The sequence below is a fragment of the Ictidomys tridecemlineatus genome, chromosome 2, assembly GCF_052094955.1.
Source record: "Ictidomys tridecemlineatus isolate mIctTri1 chromosome 2, mIctTri1.hap1, whole genome shotgun sequence".
NCBI classification, from domain to species: Eukaryota; Metazoa; Chordata; class Mammalia; order Rodentia; family Sciuridae; genus Ictidomys; species Ictidomys tridecemlineatus.
In genome coordinates, this window is record NC_135478.1 from 202,997,281 (window position 1) to 203,018,096 (window position 20,816).

The window sequence follows — 20,816 nt, forward strand, 5'->3', positions numbered from 1 at the left end:
GATAAGAAAAATCAATAGCTACACTTTGATGAGGGCTTCTGTGTTAGGGACTCTCCCACTGGCCACCTGCTGTTAGTGTGCAGGGACTTGCTGGGATACAGGATACTGCAGGAAGAAATCATGTGCTTTAATTTTCTAGTTTGTAGTCTCCTTTTCTTATTTTACTGTTGGCATCAAGGTGAACACATTAGTGATAAAGTCTCAATTCATAGCATTACTATCACTATGCCCTACTGTGGTTCTTACACATGATATGAAAACTACACTTTGATATAGTACTTGAATAACTTAAATAAAAGGTAATCTAATAAGTCTCTTCACATAGGCCATACTAAAATCTACCTCAGTGATTTCATAGGGGGGGTTTTACCAAAGAAGTAAAAAGTATGGTAATGTTGGCTATTATAATGTATTTAGTTTAAATCCTTTTAACAAAAACCTGATTTGTCTAGTTCTGATTTCATACTTAAATATTTGGTTTATAGGACAATTTGCTAACATAAAAGCCTACTGAATAAAATTACCTGGCATAAAAACAATGTACCCCAAAATAGTAACATATACTTATGATGTATTTACTATGCCAGGCATTGTTCTAAAAAGACTCTATAGCAAGTCAATGATTCCTTAAAGCAACCTTTGAGGTAAGTGCTACTATTACCCCTCAATTCATCCAGGAGCAAACTAAGGCTCAGAGAGCCAGTAAGTCCATCATCCAAGGTCACATACCTACATACCTAAAAAGTGACAGACAGAAGGTGTTGCTAAACCCAGATAATCTGGCTGTAGAACACTTATTTTTTGCAGACTTTTAAAAACCTGAATATGCTTTTAATTTTAGAATAGTGTCAGATGTATTAAAAAAATTGAAAAAGACAGTACAGAGAGTTCATGTGGGCTCCTCAACCAGCTTCCCTCCTTGTTAAAGTCTAATCTTATATTGTACTTTTGTCACAACTAAGGAACCACATGCATATATTGACATTAATTAAAAACCATACTTTATTCAGATTTCATTATTTTTTTCCCTAATGTTCTTTTTTTGGCTCAGGATTCTGCTCAGGAGACCACATTACATAGAGTTGTCAAGTGTCCTTAGCCTCCTCTTGGTGGTGACAGTTTCTTAGACCTTCCTCGATTTTGATGACATTTGACAGCGTTGAGGAGTACTGGTTAGGTATCTTGTAGAATGTGCCATAATTTGGTTTCATGTGATGTGTTTTTCATAAATAGACTGGGGATATAGTTTTAGAGAGGAAGACCAAGAAGTAAAGCACCATTCTCAACACATCATCTCAAGGCTACATGCTACCATGACTTATCACTGATGATGCCAGGCCCAAGGACCTGGCCAAGGTACTGTATGCTTGGGGTCTCCATGGTTCCTACCCTCCCTACATCCACCATTTCCCATGTTCTGTGTTATAAAAGACAGTTACCAAAGTCATACAGTCAAGAGATGAAGGGTGGCAGGGGTTAAGCTGGGCTTCTATATAAATCACTTGAAATTGTTCTGAGTGCCCATTTTTAACCCGTTACTCTGTATTGCCTCTTATATCTTACTTTCTATATTTGCAAATTATTCATTTACAATAGCTTTAAAACACAAGTTTAACAAATTTCCTGCTTTTTCAAAGATCCAAAAATATGCTAGAACTAAATGTGACAACAGATTAATTTGTTAAAAAACATTTTCCACGTATCACTCTGGAATCTGTCACTAAGTGATTAATTAGAAACTAGTTTTTCTCAGAAGCATTCTGTAAAGAATTTACCAGGAATATACGTTCAAGTTGATCCTGAATGTCTTTCATTCCTGGAAAAGCAGCAACTCCTTGGATCATCTCAACAAAGATGCAGCCGACTCCCCTGAAGAAAGAAGAAAGAATTGTTATATAAAAGCTTCAACACATTCTGCTTAGAAAACTAAATCTGAGTTTAGAGTATCTACTCCCCACAGGGGAAGCAATGAGTACATAATACTGTGAACAGGCATTAAGAGCTGTGCAGGTACCCAGACCAGGACTCTCCTTCTCCAGTTCTGTCTAAAGCCCCAAGAGGATTCTAAGCAGATACAACTACACTGGCACCACAAACAGTGGAAACCCGTAACACAGCGGCCTCTGTGACTTCTTCTCACTTAGAGGATTCAGTTGAGAAAGTCCTGAGCTGACATACATAAGTTTGCACAGTCTTATTCTAATATCCTTTCCCAGCAGTAGTTCATAAACCCCTAATGTCCTGCAGGCTATGGCTGTCCAGTGGTTCTGAGTCCTTTTCACCTCAGCATCACCTGGGGAACTTTTGAAAAACACAAATGCTCTGACCACAAACCTGAGAGATTCCTCCCAGGTACTGAAATGAGCTGCTTGGATGGTTTAGGGCAACTCACTGAAGATTGCTGAGCCAGACTGACCTAGTGCCAAGCATAAACCCAACGGACTTAGCTCAATTTGCTTCACTATCTGGAACACCCTCCTTCTTCATCTATTTAATCTTGACGTCTAAGTCAGACTCAGCTTTGCCATCTCCTCCACAAAGTCTTCCCATGAACCTCCCAGTAGACAAAATGGCCCTCCTTGTGAGCGTACTGGATAAGCCCTTACTCAATATATTAGCCATCAACCACACTCAGCCTTCTCTCCTTCCTTGACCTGCCATGCTCACAGTTCCTCTCTAGCAAGGCAGTCCAGCATATGAGAGGAACCTGCCTCCCAGGCACAGCAGCCTGCACCTAAGCCAAAAGGAATAACCAATCTATAGGTTGGGCAGAGAGCCACTTTTGCTGGAATTTTGGAGAACAAGTCATTTGTAGCGGGATGGCAAGAAACTAGCATATGTTGATGGAATAATCACATTAATGTCAGAGAACTAGCACAAATACCCATACATTCCTGCACGCGAAGTCCACTAAACTGATCTGGATTCTGCCTTCTGGAGGACTAGATGTTCAGATAACCCAATGTTTTTTCTACATCTCTCTGCATCGTAGCAGTTCTCCATATTTTTTAAAGGCTTTATCTTAAATGGGTTTATGTTTCTTGCAACTACTCCTAAAAAAGTCATGAATTTTTTTTTATTAATTGTTGCACTCATATTCAACCTAGGGCAAGCCAACCCTTGCAAAATTAACTTACTTCAGAATCCCATGGGGTAAAGGACCAATGATCTACTTCTCTACAGCCTCTCCAGTTGTTATCACAGTTGTATATAAACTGTATACAAGCTGTATATAAAATGTTTTGAACTGAAGTACTACTTTTACAGAAATGCCTTTCCTATTATACACCTAAGTTTTATTTAAATATACATAGTGCCAAAATGACTAAAATTAAAGAAGTCCAGCTTCATGTCATAAAAAATTATTTAAGTAATAGAGTATTAATTTCAAACCATTGTTCTGAAGGGATGGTTTTAACACAATTTGTTTTCATTTTAGATTTGAGAGATAGCATAGGTATAGAGAGAATCATTTTATTAGCATAATAAAATGCAATGACATGTCTATAAATATTACAGTTGCAGATGTCTAATGAAGTATATTTAAAATTCCAGCATGGTGGTTTTCCAAAGTTTTTTTTTTTTAACCAAGAATTCTTTTCTAATAGTGCCCTACATTTTTATTGCCTTCTTATTTACATTTACATAAAACTGCACTACCTTTATGTTCACAGTATGCTTTCTGTTGTCCTCCTTTTGGCCCTTATCTTTACTACCACAAGTTACAACTCTGAGTGTAAAGACCCCTCAGCAGTTGCCACAGCCACCCCACTGTGTACACAGGCACCCTCTCATGGTAACTACCACAATGTTAGACTGCCAACAGAACTCCTTTTACCGCTACTTATTATTAGTTTATATCCTCTCCAAAGCAGGATACTTGGAATGATTGGAAAATCAATTATGATGCAATCCTATTTAGCAGAAATGGAATGATAACTGTTTCTCTATGGTGCCTATCTGCTTGGCTAGCTTAGGGACCTGGACATCCATTTCTAATGGATTCTTCCTATGATATCATTTTCAAAGATGTATGAGAGTATATTAAAAAAGCTGAAGAATTACACCTAATGGTGTGTGTGTGGGGGTGCACACTTGTAATTCCTGCTGCTTAGGAGACTTGAGGCAGGAGGATGATGAGTTCAAAACTAGCCTCAGCAACTTAGAAAGGTCCTAAGCACCTTTGGGAGACCCTGTCTCAAAAAAAAAAAAAAAAAAAAAAAAAACATAAAAAGGGCTGGGGATGTGGCTCAGTGGTTAAGCATCCCTGGGTTCTATTCCCAGTCCCCAAAAGCAAAAACAACAACAACAAAAATTAATTTTACATAACATACAAAAAATTATACAAACAAAATAAAAGTGAATTTTAAAAGCATATTAGCCTACTAATACGGCAGAATCTTTATTACTGGAAATGCTTAATTACCAAATGGCAATAAAAGTCTTTCAATTTAATATGATGGGACCACTGCCACTGCCTGCTTTCCTTCTCCTCCCTTTACTACCATCCATTAGTCCTGTGCTTCCTTTCTGACTTCACTGAGTGGCTTACTGGGAATGAATTCATCCACTTAAGTACAATACTTATGAAAAATAATCTTGTATTAGGAAATGTCTAATTTGTGACTTCTTTTTGGAATTTGAATATCTATGTAATTATCATTCACTAGTCAATTTTTTTCAAGAATAAGAACTAATAACAAAATCTTATAGTTAAAATATCATAGAGTTCAGTATATTCAAACTCCTTTTTTTAGGATTAGTTAACAGTAACAAATAAAACCCCCATCCATGCAACATCTTTCAATTCTTTTGAACTCAAAATTTTCAAATTTAACATATATCATAAGTATATGAATGATTTTTTTCATTGCAATTCAAAATGAGATTCTAAGAAAAACTGCTTATTCAGTTATCAGTTATAACTGAATAAGCAGTTAAAAGATAGACAGATACCAGATAACTGAATAAGCAGTTAAAAACTGATAATTCTTTGTGAGTACAGGCAGAAACAGATACTCTTTGGGGCCTGAATGTCATATAATTTGGGGATTTTTGTAATGAAAAACAAAGCAAAATTATGAACAAAAATTGGATGTCAAAGCAAATTTAGAATGAGAAAAATCAATCAAAGGAAATCACAACTAAAATATATGACAATTTAAAATTTGGAAAAAATAATAAAAAAAAATTTATTATTAACCGACAAACCATTCTGATATTTTCTGTTTTAAAAATTTAGTTGAATAGTCTTCAATGAATTCACAACAATCTTGTAATATACCTGAGGCAAACTAACTTCATAAAGGAAAGAGGATAAGTTAGCTCACAGGTTGGGAAGTGGAAACTCCAAACAGGGACAGGTTCTGGTGAGGGCCCCCACCATAACTATATCACCTCAAGGTAGTTGTAAATGGTGGAAGTATGTGGGAGCAAGAAATCACATCTCAAAACAGGAAGCCAGAGAGGATGGGTCAGGCCAGATCTTTATAACAATCTCCTTGCAGCAATTAAACAGGGTCCACAAGAAAGAACTCAATCCCTTCCAAGGGTATACATTCATTGACCCAAGGACCTCCCAAAGAGCCTGGCCTCTTCAAGTTCCCACCACCTCTCAATGTCACCACTCTTCTAATGACCAAGCTTCTCACATATTAACCTTTGGGGAAACACATGCAAACCATAGCAGGGTCAGTGAAGGCCCCACGTGCTGTGTTGCTGGCCTTGCTTTGCAAATTACCGTCACATCTCTATTTGTGAGATTTCCTTGGCTCCAGCCACACCGTTCCTGTGTGTTCCTTAAACATGCTGCACTCTTTCCCGCTTCGGGGTCTCCACACAATTGTTGTTCCCTCTGCCTACTCTGGGCGTGGATAATTGCTTTTGTTATTCAAGGGCAGCTCAAATTAAAAATGTCTTTACTAGCCACCATATATGTAAGGTTGGTTCTACCTTGTTGCCCAGCCCTTACATCTCATCTACCTCGCCCTAGTTTGTTCTCTCTATAACAGTTAAGAAATGTTAAATTATCTTTGTTTATCTTAGGGGGTATTTCCTCTAACAGGAAGATTCATAAACACAGGGGCAAGGATGAGATCATTATCTTATCTCCAGGACACAGCTCAGTGTTAGGCACCTAGTAAGGGCTCAAAAGTGTTTGTCAAATGCATGAATAAAAAGCAATGCCACTATCCCTCCTACCTGACCATGTTAGCTGAGCATAGTGAATCATTTGCAAAGAGTACAGTATGGAGATGGGGACTAGGAGGTGGGCGGCAACTTTACGATGGAGAAAACTGTCCAACATTACCTGAACCATGTGAAGAAAGTTAACATTATCAGTGCTACGTCATGTTGATATTATGTACCCTTGGTATGATGTGATGAGTGTCACTTCATCTCTTCCATCTTCTCCCTCTACACATTAGACAAATTCAAACTGAGGGACACTTTATAAAATACAAAATATCTGACCAGTACTCCATAAAATGTCAGCATCATAAAAAATAAGAGAAGTCTGAGAAACTAGCACCACACAGAGGAGGCTAGGGACCCATGACAACTAAATGTACAGTGGTATCCTGGATGGGACCCTAAAGCAGAAAAATAAGCCAAATCAAAACTAATTTATCCAGAAGCTGGGTGTGGTGGCACATATCTGTAATCCTAGCCACTCCAAGGCTGAGGCAAAATGTGAAAAAGTAAGGCCAGGTATGGTGGCACACACCTGTAATCCAGGATTTGGGAGGCAGGCAAGTTCAAGGACAGCCTAGGCAACTTAGCAAGACTCTGTCTCAAAATAAAGTAAAAAGGGTTAGGAATGTAGCACAGTGGTAGAGAGCCCCTGGGTTCAATCCCCAGCACTGAAAACAAGGTAAAAAATAAAAACTTACAAAAACCAGTTATCAGTAATGTATCCTTGTTGTAACAAATGTACTATAGCTATATGAGATGTTAAACATAGTGTAACATGGTTAGTTTTATTTCTAATATCTTTGCAACACTTCTATAAATCTAACACTATTCTAAAATTGAAAGTTTATTTTAAACAGGAAGGAAAAATGAAGGACAGCATTCTGGACAGGGACTATATAAAGAATTTGTCACTGTAAATAGAAAAGCTATAGTATTTCTATTTTCCCCTATATGTGTAGAAAACAAACAAACAACAACAAAACAGTGTGTGTTTTTTAAAACATATTTTCTAGTTGTTGATGGACCTTTATTTTCTTTCTTTATATGTGATGGTGAGAATCGAACTCAGTACCTCACACATGCTAGGCAAGCGCTCTACCACTGAGCCACAACCCCAGCCCTATCGTATATTTTGATGATCTTTTTCTTGTAAGTAACATGATCAATCTAAAACTGCCAGCTCAGAACACAAAATGTCAGTTGAGGTTCAACTGTAAAGAACTGTGCAGCAAACTTAAAAGATTTAATATGAAGGTATTTGAAAATTGATATACACACTCTGTGGCAAAGAAATTCAAGATGAAAAAAAATTATCAATTATTATATCTGAGGCAAAAGAGAGGGTGTTTTTTATGGAATGGAGAGAGAGAGGTGTGTGGGGGGGTAATTCACAGGGAAGAAATAAGAACTTTTCTCCATTAGAGTTAGGAACAGGTAAGTTCAAAGTTGCATCTCAGGAAGTCTTCTTGATCTCTCAGAGTGGATTAGCTTCCCTGACTTCACTTTCCCCATTATACTTTCCAGGACTGTAATTTATTTACTGACTTGTAAATAGATTAGCCACCATCATCTTCCAATGAGGACTTGGTCTTTTACTTTTAAAGATGGAGTCTAAATGAGTGAAAGGGATTATGGTAATATGGCAACACTAACAGTCTCAGGTCTCTAAAGTCACCAGTCTGGAATATCTGTTTGTTAAGGATCTGTTGAGATTTTATGTTGCAGAATTACTTTGAATTTCAAAAAAAATAGGAATTAATGAAATTCATACTCAGAATATCTGCCTTTAGTACATAATATTTTAAGTGTAATGTACTAGTCGATTTTTCACAAAGATGGTATTGTTATACACAAGACAGCAAATAAGCCAATAAATGATTATCCCACATAAAGATGTGTAAAATAGGGCCTAGATATTATTTCTCTAATTAATGTAAATCTAATCTTGGTCTTTGCCAAAAAATAAAAGTGCTCTTCATTAATTCTCAGATGAAACGTTTGGTTCAATCGCAGTAAACATTATAGAAAGACTTTAATATTTTTAAATATGGTACAATTAAAATCACAAACCCTAGAAGGATTTTTGTTTTTAATTTCATCTATTTTTCAGCAAATGTTTAATATTCCTTAGGACAAAGGGCTCTGAGCAAACAGTGACTGTTTCACTCCTAAGAGGCAGTATCTACCTATGGAGCCCAGGAGGGACGCACACAGAATAGCCTGAGTATTCCCTGTTTGCAGAGGGGAGAGCAGCTCACCCACCCTCTGCTCTCACAGCAGGGGATGCCTGCCCCTTCTAGTACAGACCTCCTAACTGTAAGCTGTGGGAGGCCTCCGCTCAAGTTCAGAGAATTACTTAGAGCCATTAAGAAGCATCTGCCTTGTCAAAACATTTGGAGAGAGGGCTGTAGATAAAGACATTGTCAAGCTGCTTCAGACAGGAGGCAAAGATGAACAGAACCATAACTCAGCATAAGTGATTCTTTCGCCATTCTCCCTTTCAACATGAGGGCAGCACAAGAAATTCCTCAAAGTCCATCCAAAGAAAGCACTTGAAGCAGTGTTTCTCCCTGCTTATTGTGCATGCTAGTCACGTGGGGATCCTGCTGGAATCTGGATTCTGATTTACTAGATATGGATTGAAGCCTGAGATTCTGCATTTCCAATAAGCTTCCAAGTGATATTAGTGCTGCTTTCTCAAAATCAGACATTGATGAGCAGGAATTTAATGGAAACTGGGTAATTTTGTTTTGAAAGGAATTTGATAACTCAGATTAATTCTCTGAACATGTATTCAGGCTCTAACCAAAGGAACAACAAAGAAACAGCAGATCAGTAAAATAAATTAGACTGAGAACCTGCATTTAGTGCAAAGGAATGTTATAACAACTTAGAAAGCCTAGTAGATAATTTTATTTAGCAATAGTTCATTGCAATATACCATTAAGCAATGAAAACTATCTAGATAGTCACATATTTATCTCACTTTTCTCTCAAAGAAGGTACATATTTGTAAAACTGACCAAAGAGTTTTGTTCCCTAGGAAATCAACTTCTAAAAGAACAAAAATTTTTAAAAAAAACAACTTTTTTTTTGCTATAATCTATATCAAAGTTTATTTTATATAACAGATGAGATCTTTTCATCCTGGCTTTCACAGTATTTGAAAAGTAGAAGATTAAAAATTGCATTGCACCATGCCCTTGGTGACTACTGAAGGAACTAAATTGATTAAACTGTCACTCATCATTTACTGTGGTTAGTGCTTCATTAGGCACCGATAGGCACAATATATCTTAGTCAAATACTTCTGTGGAGTATTTAGTTCTCAAGGCATGAAAACAAAACCCTAGGTTGTGAGTAAAAGCCCCTCTTTAGAAGACATTTGCTGTAAAACAATGTACTTTTTACCTAAGGGGAAACTGAGAATTATTTTTCAAAGTATTAAACAAAATTATTTGTCCAAGAAGGTATATTTACAAATTAGCATATCAGCATAAAAATTAAAAGTAGAGTAGAAAGTAGAGCAGGCTAAGGTAGTTCAGAAAAGGTGAGTCCCAGGGGATCCTGCTGCTGACTTGGCCCCAGGCAGGTGACTGGAGTCCCCTCACCAGAGTCTACAACTGCAGTGAGACTAACAAGGAAGACCAAGAGGCCCAATTTTTGCACATACATTTTAAGTATTGTGGATGTGTATTTTATTAGTTGTCTGTTTTAATCTAATGGCAAAGCTGTATTTTGCTTTCTGGTCCTATTATCTAAGCCAGAAACCCAAGAACCATCTGAAATCCTGCCTTTCCTTTACTATACATATTCAGTCAAGTTGTCACATCCTAAGCCTTCTGAAATATTCCTCCATTTTGATCTCCAGCTACTTTCCCCTCTTTACCTTGCCCCCCCCCCAGTTGCTTTCCAAACCTTTACATTTCTATCCACAAACATCACCTCTTTTCCCTCTTAGTGATACCCTCTCATCCATGGTAAGAATCAGGAGCTCCTTCAACTCTAGCACTGTCTTTCTCAAGTCAGGCTGGGTAACCCACTGGTGGAGCCTCCTTTGGCACCCCATTTCTCTTTAACCATCTCCAAGGAGAAATATCCTTACCTTCACCCAGAGCCACCACCATACCCTCTGCATATTTTTGTCATCACTCACCACCCTGTCTCTCCCTCTGACCTTGATGTTCTCATCTTTGTAGCCATAGGACCTGACAGTGCCTGATACAAAATGTTCAATGAATACCTTTAAAATGAATGAATGAATGGATATCATGAACTAGCGTGGGGAGTACATGCACAAGACAACAGTAGAGAAAGCTAATTGATTGAGACCTGATATTATCACATGAAATTAAACACTAAAAAACCAAGTCATTAATTTTACTGTATCTCAATTCTAATTTCATATATAAGACACTCCCTGAGGACCCAGTGGTCTCCATGGAAACCTCTGGTTCAGCGGTATGATTTACTTTAATGCCAAACTATAGAGACACAGGGCCTTAGAGAATGACTCACACAGTGCTTTGGTTTTTACATGTTAGGAAGTGGTGCCACGTGCTTACATGTCTTCACTTCTGTCCTAGAACCAGAAACCGTACGTCCTTGACTCCTAGGCCAGTGATCCCTTCCTTATGCTCTGCTGCCACCTCAATTAGAACAATTTGTCTTTCTTAGGTCAGCCAGGTCAGAATAAAGAAATGAGGATATTAAGATGACAATTTTGTTTTCTCTCCAGGCATAGAAATGCTAGCAAGGACAAAGAGAGAATGAAATCAAGAATTCAAAATTAAAGGTTTGAGTAAAGCACACAATAAAATCATGCTAGAAAATTGAAGTTTACCACTATTGTAAGCATCCTGAAAATAAGATGGATGTTGATATTTAAAAATGTTGAAAAATTTCAAACAGATAATTATGGATAATGAAAGTTCTATAGACAGATTCTTAACATAATAACCCCAGGTTATATAAATAGCTGGGAATACTCAGACTGGTAACGCCCAGATACTACTCATAATTAATTAAAAAATGAAAAGATGCCCTCACTGAGGACTACCATAAGGAAAAAAAATGGAAAATGCAAATACTGCTTTGAAGAGCAAAGGAATACTATTTTTTTTTGTCTTGCAGGACAATGAAAGAAGAGAAGTTATGATAAAGTCACTTAAAACACTTCTGATGATGGCACATCTCTAAGGAATGAACATAAATCAGAACAAGAAGAAACAAATTATTAAGCCTTGCACACCTTTAATTTCTGTTTATATGACAGCTGTTGCAGAATAAGGAGGTTGCATTTTAAGTCTTCTCTTGGAAAATGTATTAATCCTTGTATAACTGTATAGGGAATTAGGAAGAAAACTGTTCACAGGTAATTATCTTAAAGATCAAAGCAAATGACAAGTTCCAGCCATCTTTTCTGAGAAACTGTATCTGGCATATCATGAAGAGAAATCACTGCTAAAATCTTCATGTAAGTCATACTTCTACAAAGAGAACTCTGAACTTCAAGTATGTTAAATTCATCAGTTTAGTTCCAGTCATCAGATGGCATTGATGAACCCTGATGGACTATGGAAAACAGTGTTGAAATGAGTGCTACTAAGACAGATGACAGATTGCCTTATACTCTATAGTAAAATATTTGACAATCAATCTTAGCATATTGGAGATCTGAAGGCAAAAATCTTTCCATTGTGAATCCTCATGGTCCATTTTTTGGTGAAAGCTGTGAACTTCATAGAATATTGTCACAGATTTGCTCTGGATTGTGTCTGTGCACACTGATGCTGAACATAGACTGTAATGTAAGGCACCCCCTGGAGTTGTACAGTGGATTAGTGTTAGGGGTTACTGCTTGAGAGCAGGGACTTAGTGCTTTTCACTCTTGACATTCTATAAAGATTTGTTGAATGAATGAATGAATGAATGGAGAGACTCATATTGTATACATGAGATCTTTGTGGGCAGGGAGCTGCCCTGGGATTCTAGAGGTGTTTTTATTTTGCTTTATTGTATTTTATATTGCTCCTGTGCCACCACCAACCAGCCAGTGTTGGAAACATAACCTAGTACCTTCACACTTGGAGGGTGTAAAATGGCCATAAAACAACAGTAAAAGAAATTATAAATTGTTTTCACAGAGTTCCAAAACATTTTCTAAGTTAAACAAGCTAGGATTAAACATGACAAACAGATTGAAGTTTACATAGTAGCTATAATAAAGTTTTTTAATCTGTTGAGTTTCCATTACACTATGAATATATTAAATTTTTAAAAGCAAATATGGTAAAAACTAGCAATAAAAGAGGAAACATTTGAATTATCCAGCAGAATGAATGATAAAAGCCTTGCTAAACTCTACAGAAAATGCAATTAGATAAACATCTCACTCATGGCATCTATTGTCTCACAAGAAATACAGAGAAACGTGAAATGCCAGAGCAAAGGATGAACTCCTTGAATGTGAACAGGAAAACATAAACCTCCTCAGATTCAGTCATTAATAATTAATCAATACCTCACACATTCCGTGAGTATGTTTTGTGTATTTTTTAAATGAAATTAGGAAGCTGATTTGGGGCCACAGATGGGTTATTTTCCTTTTGTTTAATGGCATCTTTACCAATAGGGGTTTGAGGATACTACATTTAAAGAGTAAATTGAAAAACACAAAAAACACAATTACCTTTGCAATTACATAATATAGCATCTAAAATCAAGATAGCATTTAGTACCTCTAAGGTATATTTATTCTTTCAGCATAATACCTAGAAATAAAAAAAATTATTCTTACCTAAATTATGCCCCAGACAATTCAGTGTCCTCAGCAATTAATTCACAAATGTCACACAGAAGCTCCACTTTCATCCTTCAATGGGCAGCATGAAGTGGTCCATCTAATCTCTTTACTCCCTATTGTCCTGTGATGTTTACAGAGGCTCCTACTTTCTACTTTCTGTCCAATCCCATTTCCATTCAACCATGTCATTCCTGTACATATAAGCAGTCTATCTCTTCACCTGGACTGGAACAGAAATTCCCAATTGGCTGAAACACTTATTGAAACAGTTTCAAATTATTTTTCCTTGTTTGAATAGCAAGCATATATTGGATTTATATATTATAACTATGGATCCAAAGGACTACTTTCCACAACCCATTTTTTAAATCCATGGAAAATTTTTTATCATTTTAAGAACTATGGCTTCATATTTTATTCCCTTTCATCACTAGCTCATCAGTTAGCACATGACCTTCTTTTCAACTTTGCTTTCTATTAAAGTTCTGATTTCACTAACAGTTATATGATAAGGATAATAACCTTTTTATTTTAATATTTTTTGGCTATAAATGGACACAATAGCTTTATTCTTATTATTTATTTTTATGTAATGGTGCTGGATTGAACCCATTACAGTGCCTCATACATGCTAGGAGAGCACTCTACCACTGAGCCATAACCCCAGCCCAGGATTATAAACTTCTATCACCACACTACTAACAAGCTGCCAGCCATAAGGTTTCCATCTATACTATGCTGTTTGATTGGCACCAACCCATTGTAACCAGGAATTCAAATCCACAGGGCAAGGACATTCATAGCCAACTGTTAATATCTGAAGCCATGAATATTAAATTGACAACAGATCAGGACATACAGTAAAATATTCATATACTCCTCTTTTTTCCTCCAAAGACACTGAAGTGTCAGTTAAGGAACAAAATTTTAAACAAGGGTAAAAGAAATTTGTGAGGAGGCACAAGTGTATGAGAGAGAACCTGTTTTCAGAAGATGCAGATGAATCCCCACATAGAGCTGCAACTTTCAGAGGTAGTCAGTACTTAACAAAGCAACTCAGAAAGGCTAAGCACACAGACTGTAAAAACTGTGAAGATGAGTCTAAGCTGGAAACAGGTAGAGAACTGAATGTTTATACCAAGAGCAATCAACCAATAGATCCCCTCTTACCATATCCTACCTTACTCCCTATGCACACTAGCAGGACATATGAAACTAAACCTGCAAGGCCTTAAACTGAAGATGAAAATTGCAGCAGAGAAAAGGCTTATGTTCTGAGGCGAAAAGAGGGCACCAAGTGAAAAATACGTCAAGTGGTGTGTGTGACCATCAACCTCCCTCTTCCACCATCATTTGAGGTTGTCAGCTGCCAGGAATCAGCATCTCAGGAAGAACAATGAGCAGGCCTTCAACATTGCCATCTGAAGACTTCCCACTGAGAAGTCCAGATCTTTCCATGAAGAGTATACAATGAACTGACCAGTGAACTGGCTTAGAGACTTGGAATGCATCATTTAAAAACATAAATGGACACCCAAGCACCTCACTCATTGCTATATTTGAAGAAAGCTATCAATCTAAACCAGAGAAAAAGGAAAGGAAACAGGCTCAATTCTGTGCACATGTGTACACACACACACACACATACACACTTTTTTGAGGTGCAATGTTGGGAAGATAAGTTATCAAATAAGAGATAAAATAGTTTTAAAAACACTATAGGAACTTAATATAGGAACTTCTGGAAAGTATAAAATTTTCTACATTCTGAAACACCTAAGTCTTCATATTGAAAGGAAAATACCCAGCACCAACACAAAAAGACACTACCTACCAAGGCACAGCATCATGAAGTCTCAGAACACTGAGGACAGAGAAGAACACAACACTCACCAGAGGGAAAGTATGAGGGGGGCCACAAGTGGGTGAGACTCAGAATAGAATCAGACTTCCCCACAGCAATATGATAAAGCTCTGAAGAAATGAATTAGTACACTGAAAACTCTGAGGGAAAAGTGGACTAACATTCATATTTACTATGCATTATCATTAATTATACACTTACCCAAACTTTTATCAGCCTTGTGTGTAGAATAAAGACATTTTTGGAAAACTAAGAAGGCCATCTCCCCAATGCAACCCTTCTTGGGAAACTAAAGGAAGAAGACACATAACCCAGGGTATAAGAAATCTATAACCAGCAGAATTCAAGAAGGCAGAGGACTCCGTACCAGAAGTGACTATTGGGAGAGATGTATCAGGAAACCCATCAACACACTGAAATACTCAGGGGCTGCAATAGTAGGAAGGTTTACAACTAACAAGTTCTACTCCCCCTAGAACTAAAGCTTCAGTGTTTTGAGAGGCCAATGATGGCTAGAGCCATGGAAGAGGGACTTTTCCACAGAAGTTGTAGTCAGCTATTTCCAGATATGTGGCATTTTTAAAGCAAAGAAGAATCAGGGAAGAATATTCAGTCTCCTTTTCCTCCTACCTGCTTTTTGCCTGAATCCAACTGGAACCCAGTTGCCAAGGCTACTGGGGATGTAGTCTGTCAGAATCACCTATCCAGGAAACAGGACGGCACAAAAGAGCTTAGAAAGGGATTCTCTCACCATGGGAGGGCCGGAGGAAGAAATCGGCCTTCTGGGATGACAGATATTCTAACTATGCTAAGGAAGGAAATCAGAGGGTTGAGAGATGGAAATGTCAAGAAAAAAAGGCTAAGGGAGGAGATGTCAAGAAATTAAATAGGTATGATAGATTTGTCGGTGTGTTTGAACAGTTGGAAAATATTTTTCTCATAACTGACAAATATTTTACAACTGTAAATAACTAGCAATAGGAACAAAGACAACTTAACAAAAAATCACAGGCGATTATTAAGTCCAAGAAAAGCAAAAGATTATACAGGGAAGAGTACGTAATCATGAATACTACTTGACTTGACTATGAGTAATATATGATACAGATTGTATATAGGGAGAACGAGAAGAAGATGGAGTGGGAATGGTTAGTGAAGAAAGTTAAGCCCTCATCTACCCTGATACCTATTCAGTAGACAATGTCTAAAACAGTGTATCAATGATCATCAACATAAACAATTACTTAAGACATCTGAAGTGGACACTCTTGTTAAGAGTTCAAAGTACCTAGCAGCCCCTGGGAATTAAAGACAGGCATGGCTGAGGTAGGAGATCACTGTCCCTGCTCTTGTATGTCCTGGCAGTTGTTAGTTGCTGGCTATACCTAGAATAGGGTTTTATTGTCACAGTTTTGTGATTTGCAAACTGAAGATATGGGAAGTGATGGGATTTTGTCAATTAAGGTAGCAATGAAGACAAGAAGGGTCAGAGAGAACTTAACTTGGGTTTTCAGTGATTTTCTGCATTGCCTTCTCTTTACATTGCAGAGCACTGCTAGTTGCACGTTCAAAAAATTAAATAACTTAAACATTAAAGAGACTAGCATACATCCAATGTTCTCTAAACTTTGGGCACTGTTTTATATATTTCTAAATTGAACACACACACACACACACACACACACACACACACACACAGAGAGAGACTTTCATTTTTCCTAAAAAAAAAAAAAAAACTTTCATATGTGACCATCTCTCCTTATTCTCACAAACGAGTGAGACAGCTGAGTATATCAAAGGTTATAATAGTGTAATGAATCTTAGTCACTGTCTTTGGCTCTTTAAAAACCACTCCAAAACCAGTTTCTGGGTAGTCAATTACTTTGTCAACCTTGATTTTAAAAGTGGAGGTGGGGAGGATTTAATTTAAAAAAATTTCAGTTGTGAGAACTATGTACATTGCCTCCTTTTATATATTATCATTCAACTAATTTGTCACTACATAGTAGCCAAATATAATATGCTGAATGATAACACAAATTCACTTTTTCTCTCATAAACAAATCTGTACATTAATAAGCCACAGTGAGATATAAAATCCACAGCCACAATAAAAATTTAATTGCCTCATTTCAACATTCCAAAGCCATCACTAAATTCAGCGCTTTGGGAGCCACTCTCTAATGCCATAATGACAAGGTAATAGAGAACTGTAATTTACAGAGGTAATTCATTATTAGGCAATGTAACATAAATTTTCTGTAAGGAATTTGACTATGTAGTCAATAGTCCTTAGGTGTGGATTAAACACTCAAAATGCATTAAATCTCTTCTGACCAGTAATATTTAGGAAAATCATTGCTATGAGAAGGTGAGGTCACAGTTAAAACCTTTTTCTATAATCCTGGCAGAATTATTATTAACTCTCAAAGGTGTCAGTGTATGGTGATTAACTATGTGGTAATACTAAATTTAAGAGACTTCAATAGTGGCACCAGGCTTGGAGACCATGGCTACCACCATGAGCTCAGCTTTCTGACTTGTCCCCAGTTCTTCTGTTATGTTCCACCACATTGTCGGTGACTACACCAACAGGTTACTTGGATTGTGCATTTCCTGAGTAGCCCTCAAGCGCTCCTAAAGAGCTGCTATATCTAACAATGATTAATTCATGTCCTCTTTGGTTTTATGGCCTGATTAATTAGAAAATATGCAAACAGGGTTGACAGATGACTTTACTTAGCTCATGAACTCAAATTTTCATTCTTACTGGATTCCTTTTAAAATGGACCCCCCCTTCATTCTAGCAGATTTGTTAAAAATATTAATGCCTGGAATTTGGAAGAATGTATGCCAGCACAGATACTGGCACCATGAAAATGTATTCAATCCAGTTATTCTTGTCTTAGTTTATTTTAAAAAGCTGCTCCTTGAATAAATCGGTAAAGTAGAATCTATTAGAACACTGATGTCAATAGACAATCCATAGACTGTTGGAAGAGGATTAAAGCCCCCCCACACACTATATTTAAATTATGCAAAGAACCTAACATGTCAGTATAACTTGAATTATGAAATAGGAACTTTATTGTATTTGTGCTTTGGAATCACTTTAGAAGCAAAATAAAGAGCTATTTCTTATAAATAATTTTATGATATTATATAATAAGTTGTAAAGAGAAAAGGCTTTGTTTTTGGATGGGTTGGCCTTGAGTATGAGTGTTGCCCCTATTTACTAACTATGACCTTAACCATATCACTAAGTCTCTGTGGGTTTTGTTTCCTTTCAATGTATCATGGTACAATAGGTAGGTAATTAAAATGCATAACAGGGCTTAAAATAGAGTTTGTGTTCAATAAAAGTACCTTTTATTATTTATTATAATTGTTATTAAAATTAAACCACAGAACCACATATAAAACAAATTTATTCTCAAGGTATGGGCTGTAGCAAGGTTCATTTATGATTCTCTTAAATCATTAGCAAATAAACCTAAGTTGTAAGAGATTCATTTTATTACAAAAATTTTCTTGGTTCAGAAGAGATCATTAATGATCATGGCAGAAATTTGTATATTACCAATATGTCTGGTGATTAGGCTTATTTAATAAAAAGCAGTACTAAATGGTTTCATAGTACTTAATAAACAGGCAATTTCTTTTCTGAAACATGTAAAATAAATTTTAATGCAGACTTTTTGCTATATATCAAGAGCAATATGGAAATTTTTTCCTAACCACCCAGCTGCTACAATGTTAAATAAATTAATTTTAATCTTAAATCAGAGATGTAATAGAGGAACGGGTGATTTAATATGCAATCTCATTACATTTGACAGGCTTATTTATAAGTGATTTGCCTCACATTTTGACAAGCATAGTTAATATGTTAATTAGCTTTTAAAAAGATGATGAAAGGAAGAGACTGGCATGCTGTAATTCTTTGCACACTGTGTTGGGGAGCACTGTAGTTGATACCGCAGGGCCCCCCAAAAGCACTGTGATCTTGATGAGATAATCATTTATTAGTTACAGTAACTTAGTCACCCAATATTAAACATTAATCCCTTAAAATAAGCCCAAGCAACTTAATGCTTTAGGAAACAAATGCAGTTCTAAACATATTTGTGAGCTTCCATAAAGAATGTAAAGTTTATTTGGAGCAATGATCTCAACATCTAGAACAGAGCTCCCTGGCAAGGGAAGAACTACACAGATGAGCTGCTTTTCACCTCTGCACTTCTCTTAATGTGGTTTTCAGAACCTGGTAAGCCTTTTTGGTTTAGAAGCTTAGCAATGATTTCCTATGCTTTGACTTTCAAAGAGTTATAAAATCCAAGACTTAAGTTATAAAAGAAGCAGTGTTTAATTTGATTCCTCTACTACAATCAGGAGAAGGTATCAAAAAATCTTTCCTGAAAAGTTCTCCAATCACAGTGTACTCACATACTTCCATGGGACTGGAGACCTAGAGGAGCGAATCATTACGGCGCCAGGTCTAATATCCATCACTTGATGCCAACATCAGTGCATATGTGTCTTCATTAATATTTTTATTGCCTGTGGCTATTTAAACAGGAAACTAGAAACTGTAACACTGTGTAGGGATCGTTAGTTTTTAGTTACTACTCTACTGCCCCAGGATGGTAAATGAACTGTAAAAGTATCCTGAAACCACTGCCACCTGCCTCCCTGCTATTGTCCATGGGTTAATATTTGCACTGCTCTTTGGTGCAGCTGAGCCATGACTCAATTATAGTCCCATTTCTAGGTCTCTGAATATCCAGTGTTGGTGTCATTGATGATGCAAAATTAGGCCCTGCGAGCTTCTCTCTAACTGGAAAAACATACATTTTTACCTGACTTACAGCATAATAACAAAATGGCTTGGAATAAAGTCAGATTGAAAATGACAGGCATAGATAGCACAGACATAATTCAGATTTTAGGCTTGGAAGTGAAGCTACTTAAACCTAGCACATTTGCTATTTGTTCTTGGCAATGAATAATCTTGGCATGTAGACAAAAGGGCATTTCGGGGCCTCCTATTTGCCATCAGTTTCCCTCCCTTCTTCCTAAATAACAGTCGTCTTCTTATGCTTCATTATGTCTCTGTTCAAAGGAAATTGGCAGAATGTGCTCAAGCTATCTTTGTAGAAAGAATGAACATGAAAACACACACACACACACACACACACACAAACACACACACACATTTGAGGGGAAAGACAGACTAGAAAATAAATACGCCTGAAACAGACATATTAACAAGTCAGACTCTGTGTAATTCTTTAGATTTTAAAAAGCACTTCTAAAGATTTGGGAACAATTAGCCACTAGCATATTAAAACACAGCTTCTCCTGATTCTGAGGGCACAATCTTAAATAAACTGCCAAGGAACTAAGACAAGACTGGCTCCAAGCCACAAATATTTACAAACTCTGTTTCATTAGTGGAGTCCTTAACTGAACTCCTTTTTTTTTTTTTTTTTTTTTTTGGTGGGGCTGGGAGCTACGAGGGATTGAACTCAGAGGCACGGAGCCACATCCCCAGCCCTATTTTGTATTTTATTTAGAGACAGGGTCTCACTGAGTTGCTTAGCATCTCAATTCTGCTGAGGCTGGCTTTGAACTCATGATCCTCTTGCCTCAGCCTCCAGAGCCTCTGGGATTACAGGTGTGTGCCACCACACCTGGCTTAACTGAATTTATTGAAAGGCAATCCAGAATTTGCAGGCTCAGAAAAATAGAGAAATCCAGGTTCTGTAGTACATGCCTGGAATCCCAGCAACTCAGGAAGCTAAGGTGGGGGGGGTGTCATAAGTTAAAGGACAGCCTGGGCAACTTAGGGAGACCCTGTCTCAAAATTAAAAACAAAACGGTGTTTGTAGTTTAGTGATAGGGTACCCTTGAGTTCAATCCCCAGTAGCAATATAAATATTACAGACAAAA

At 37.0% G+C, this 20,816-nt stretch overlaps 1 protein-coding gene across 4 annotated transcripts in view; it reads right to left on the reverse strand.

The window, feature by feature from the left end:
- Cdk14 (cyclin dependent kinase 14) overlaps nt 1-20,816 on the reverse strand; it is a 701,075-nt gene that overhangs the window by 197,559 nt on the left and 482,700 nt on the right. For all 4 annotated transcript variants that reach the window (XM_078040445.1, XM_005334679.5, XM_021732783.3 and 1 more), the window contains one exon: nt 1,776-1,869. In XM_078040445.1, coding sequence (XP_077896571.1) covers nt 1,776-1,869 — 94 coding nt within the window. The remainder of the gene's footprint in view (nt 1-1,775; nt 1,870-20,816) is intronic.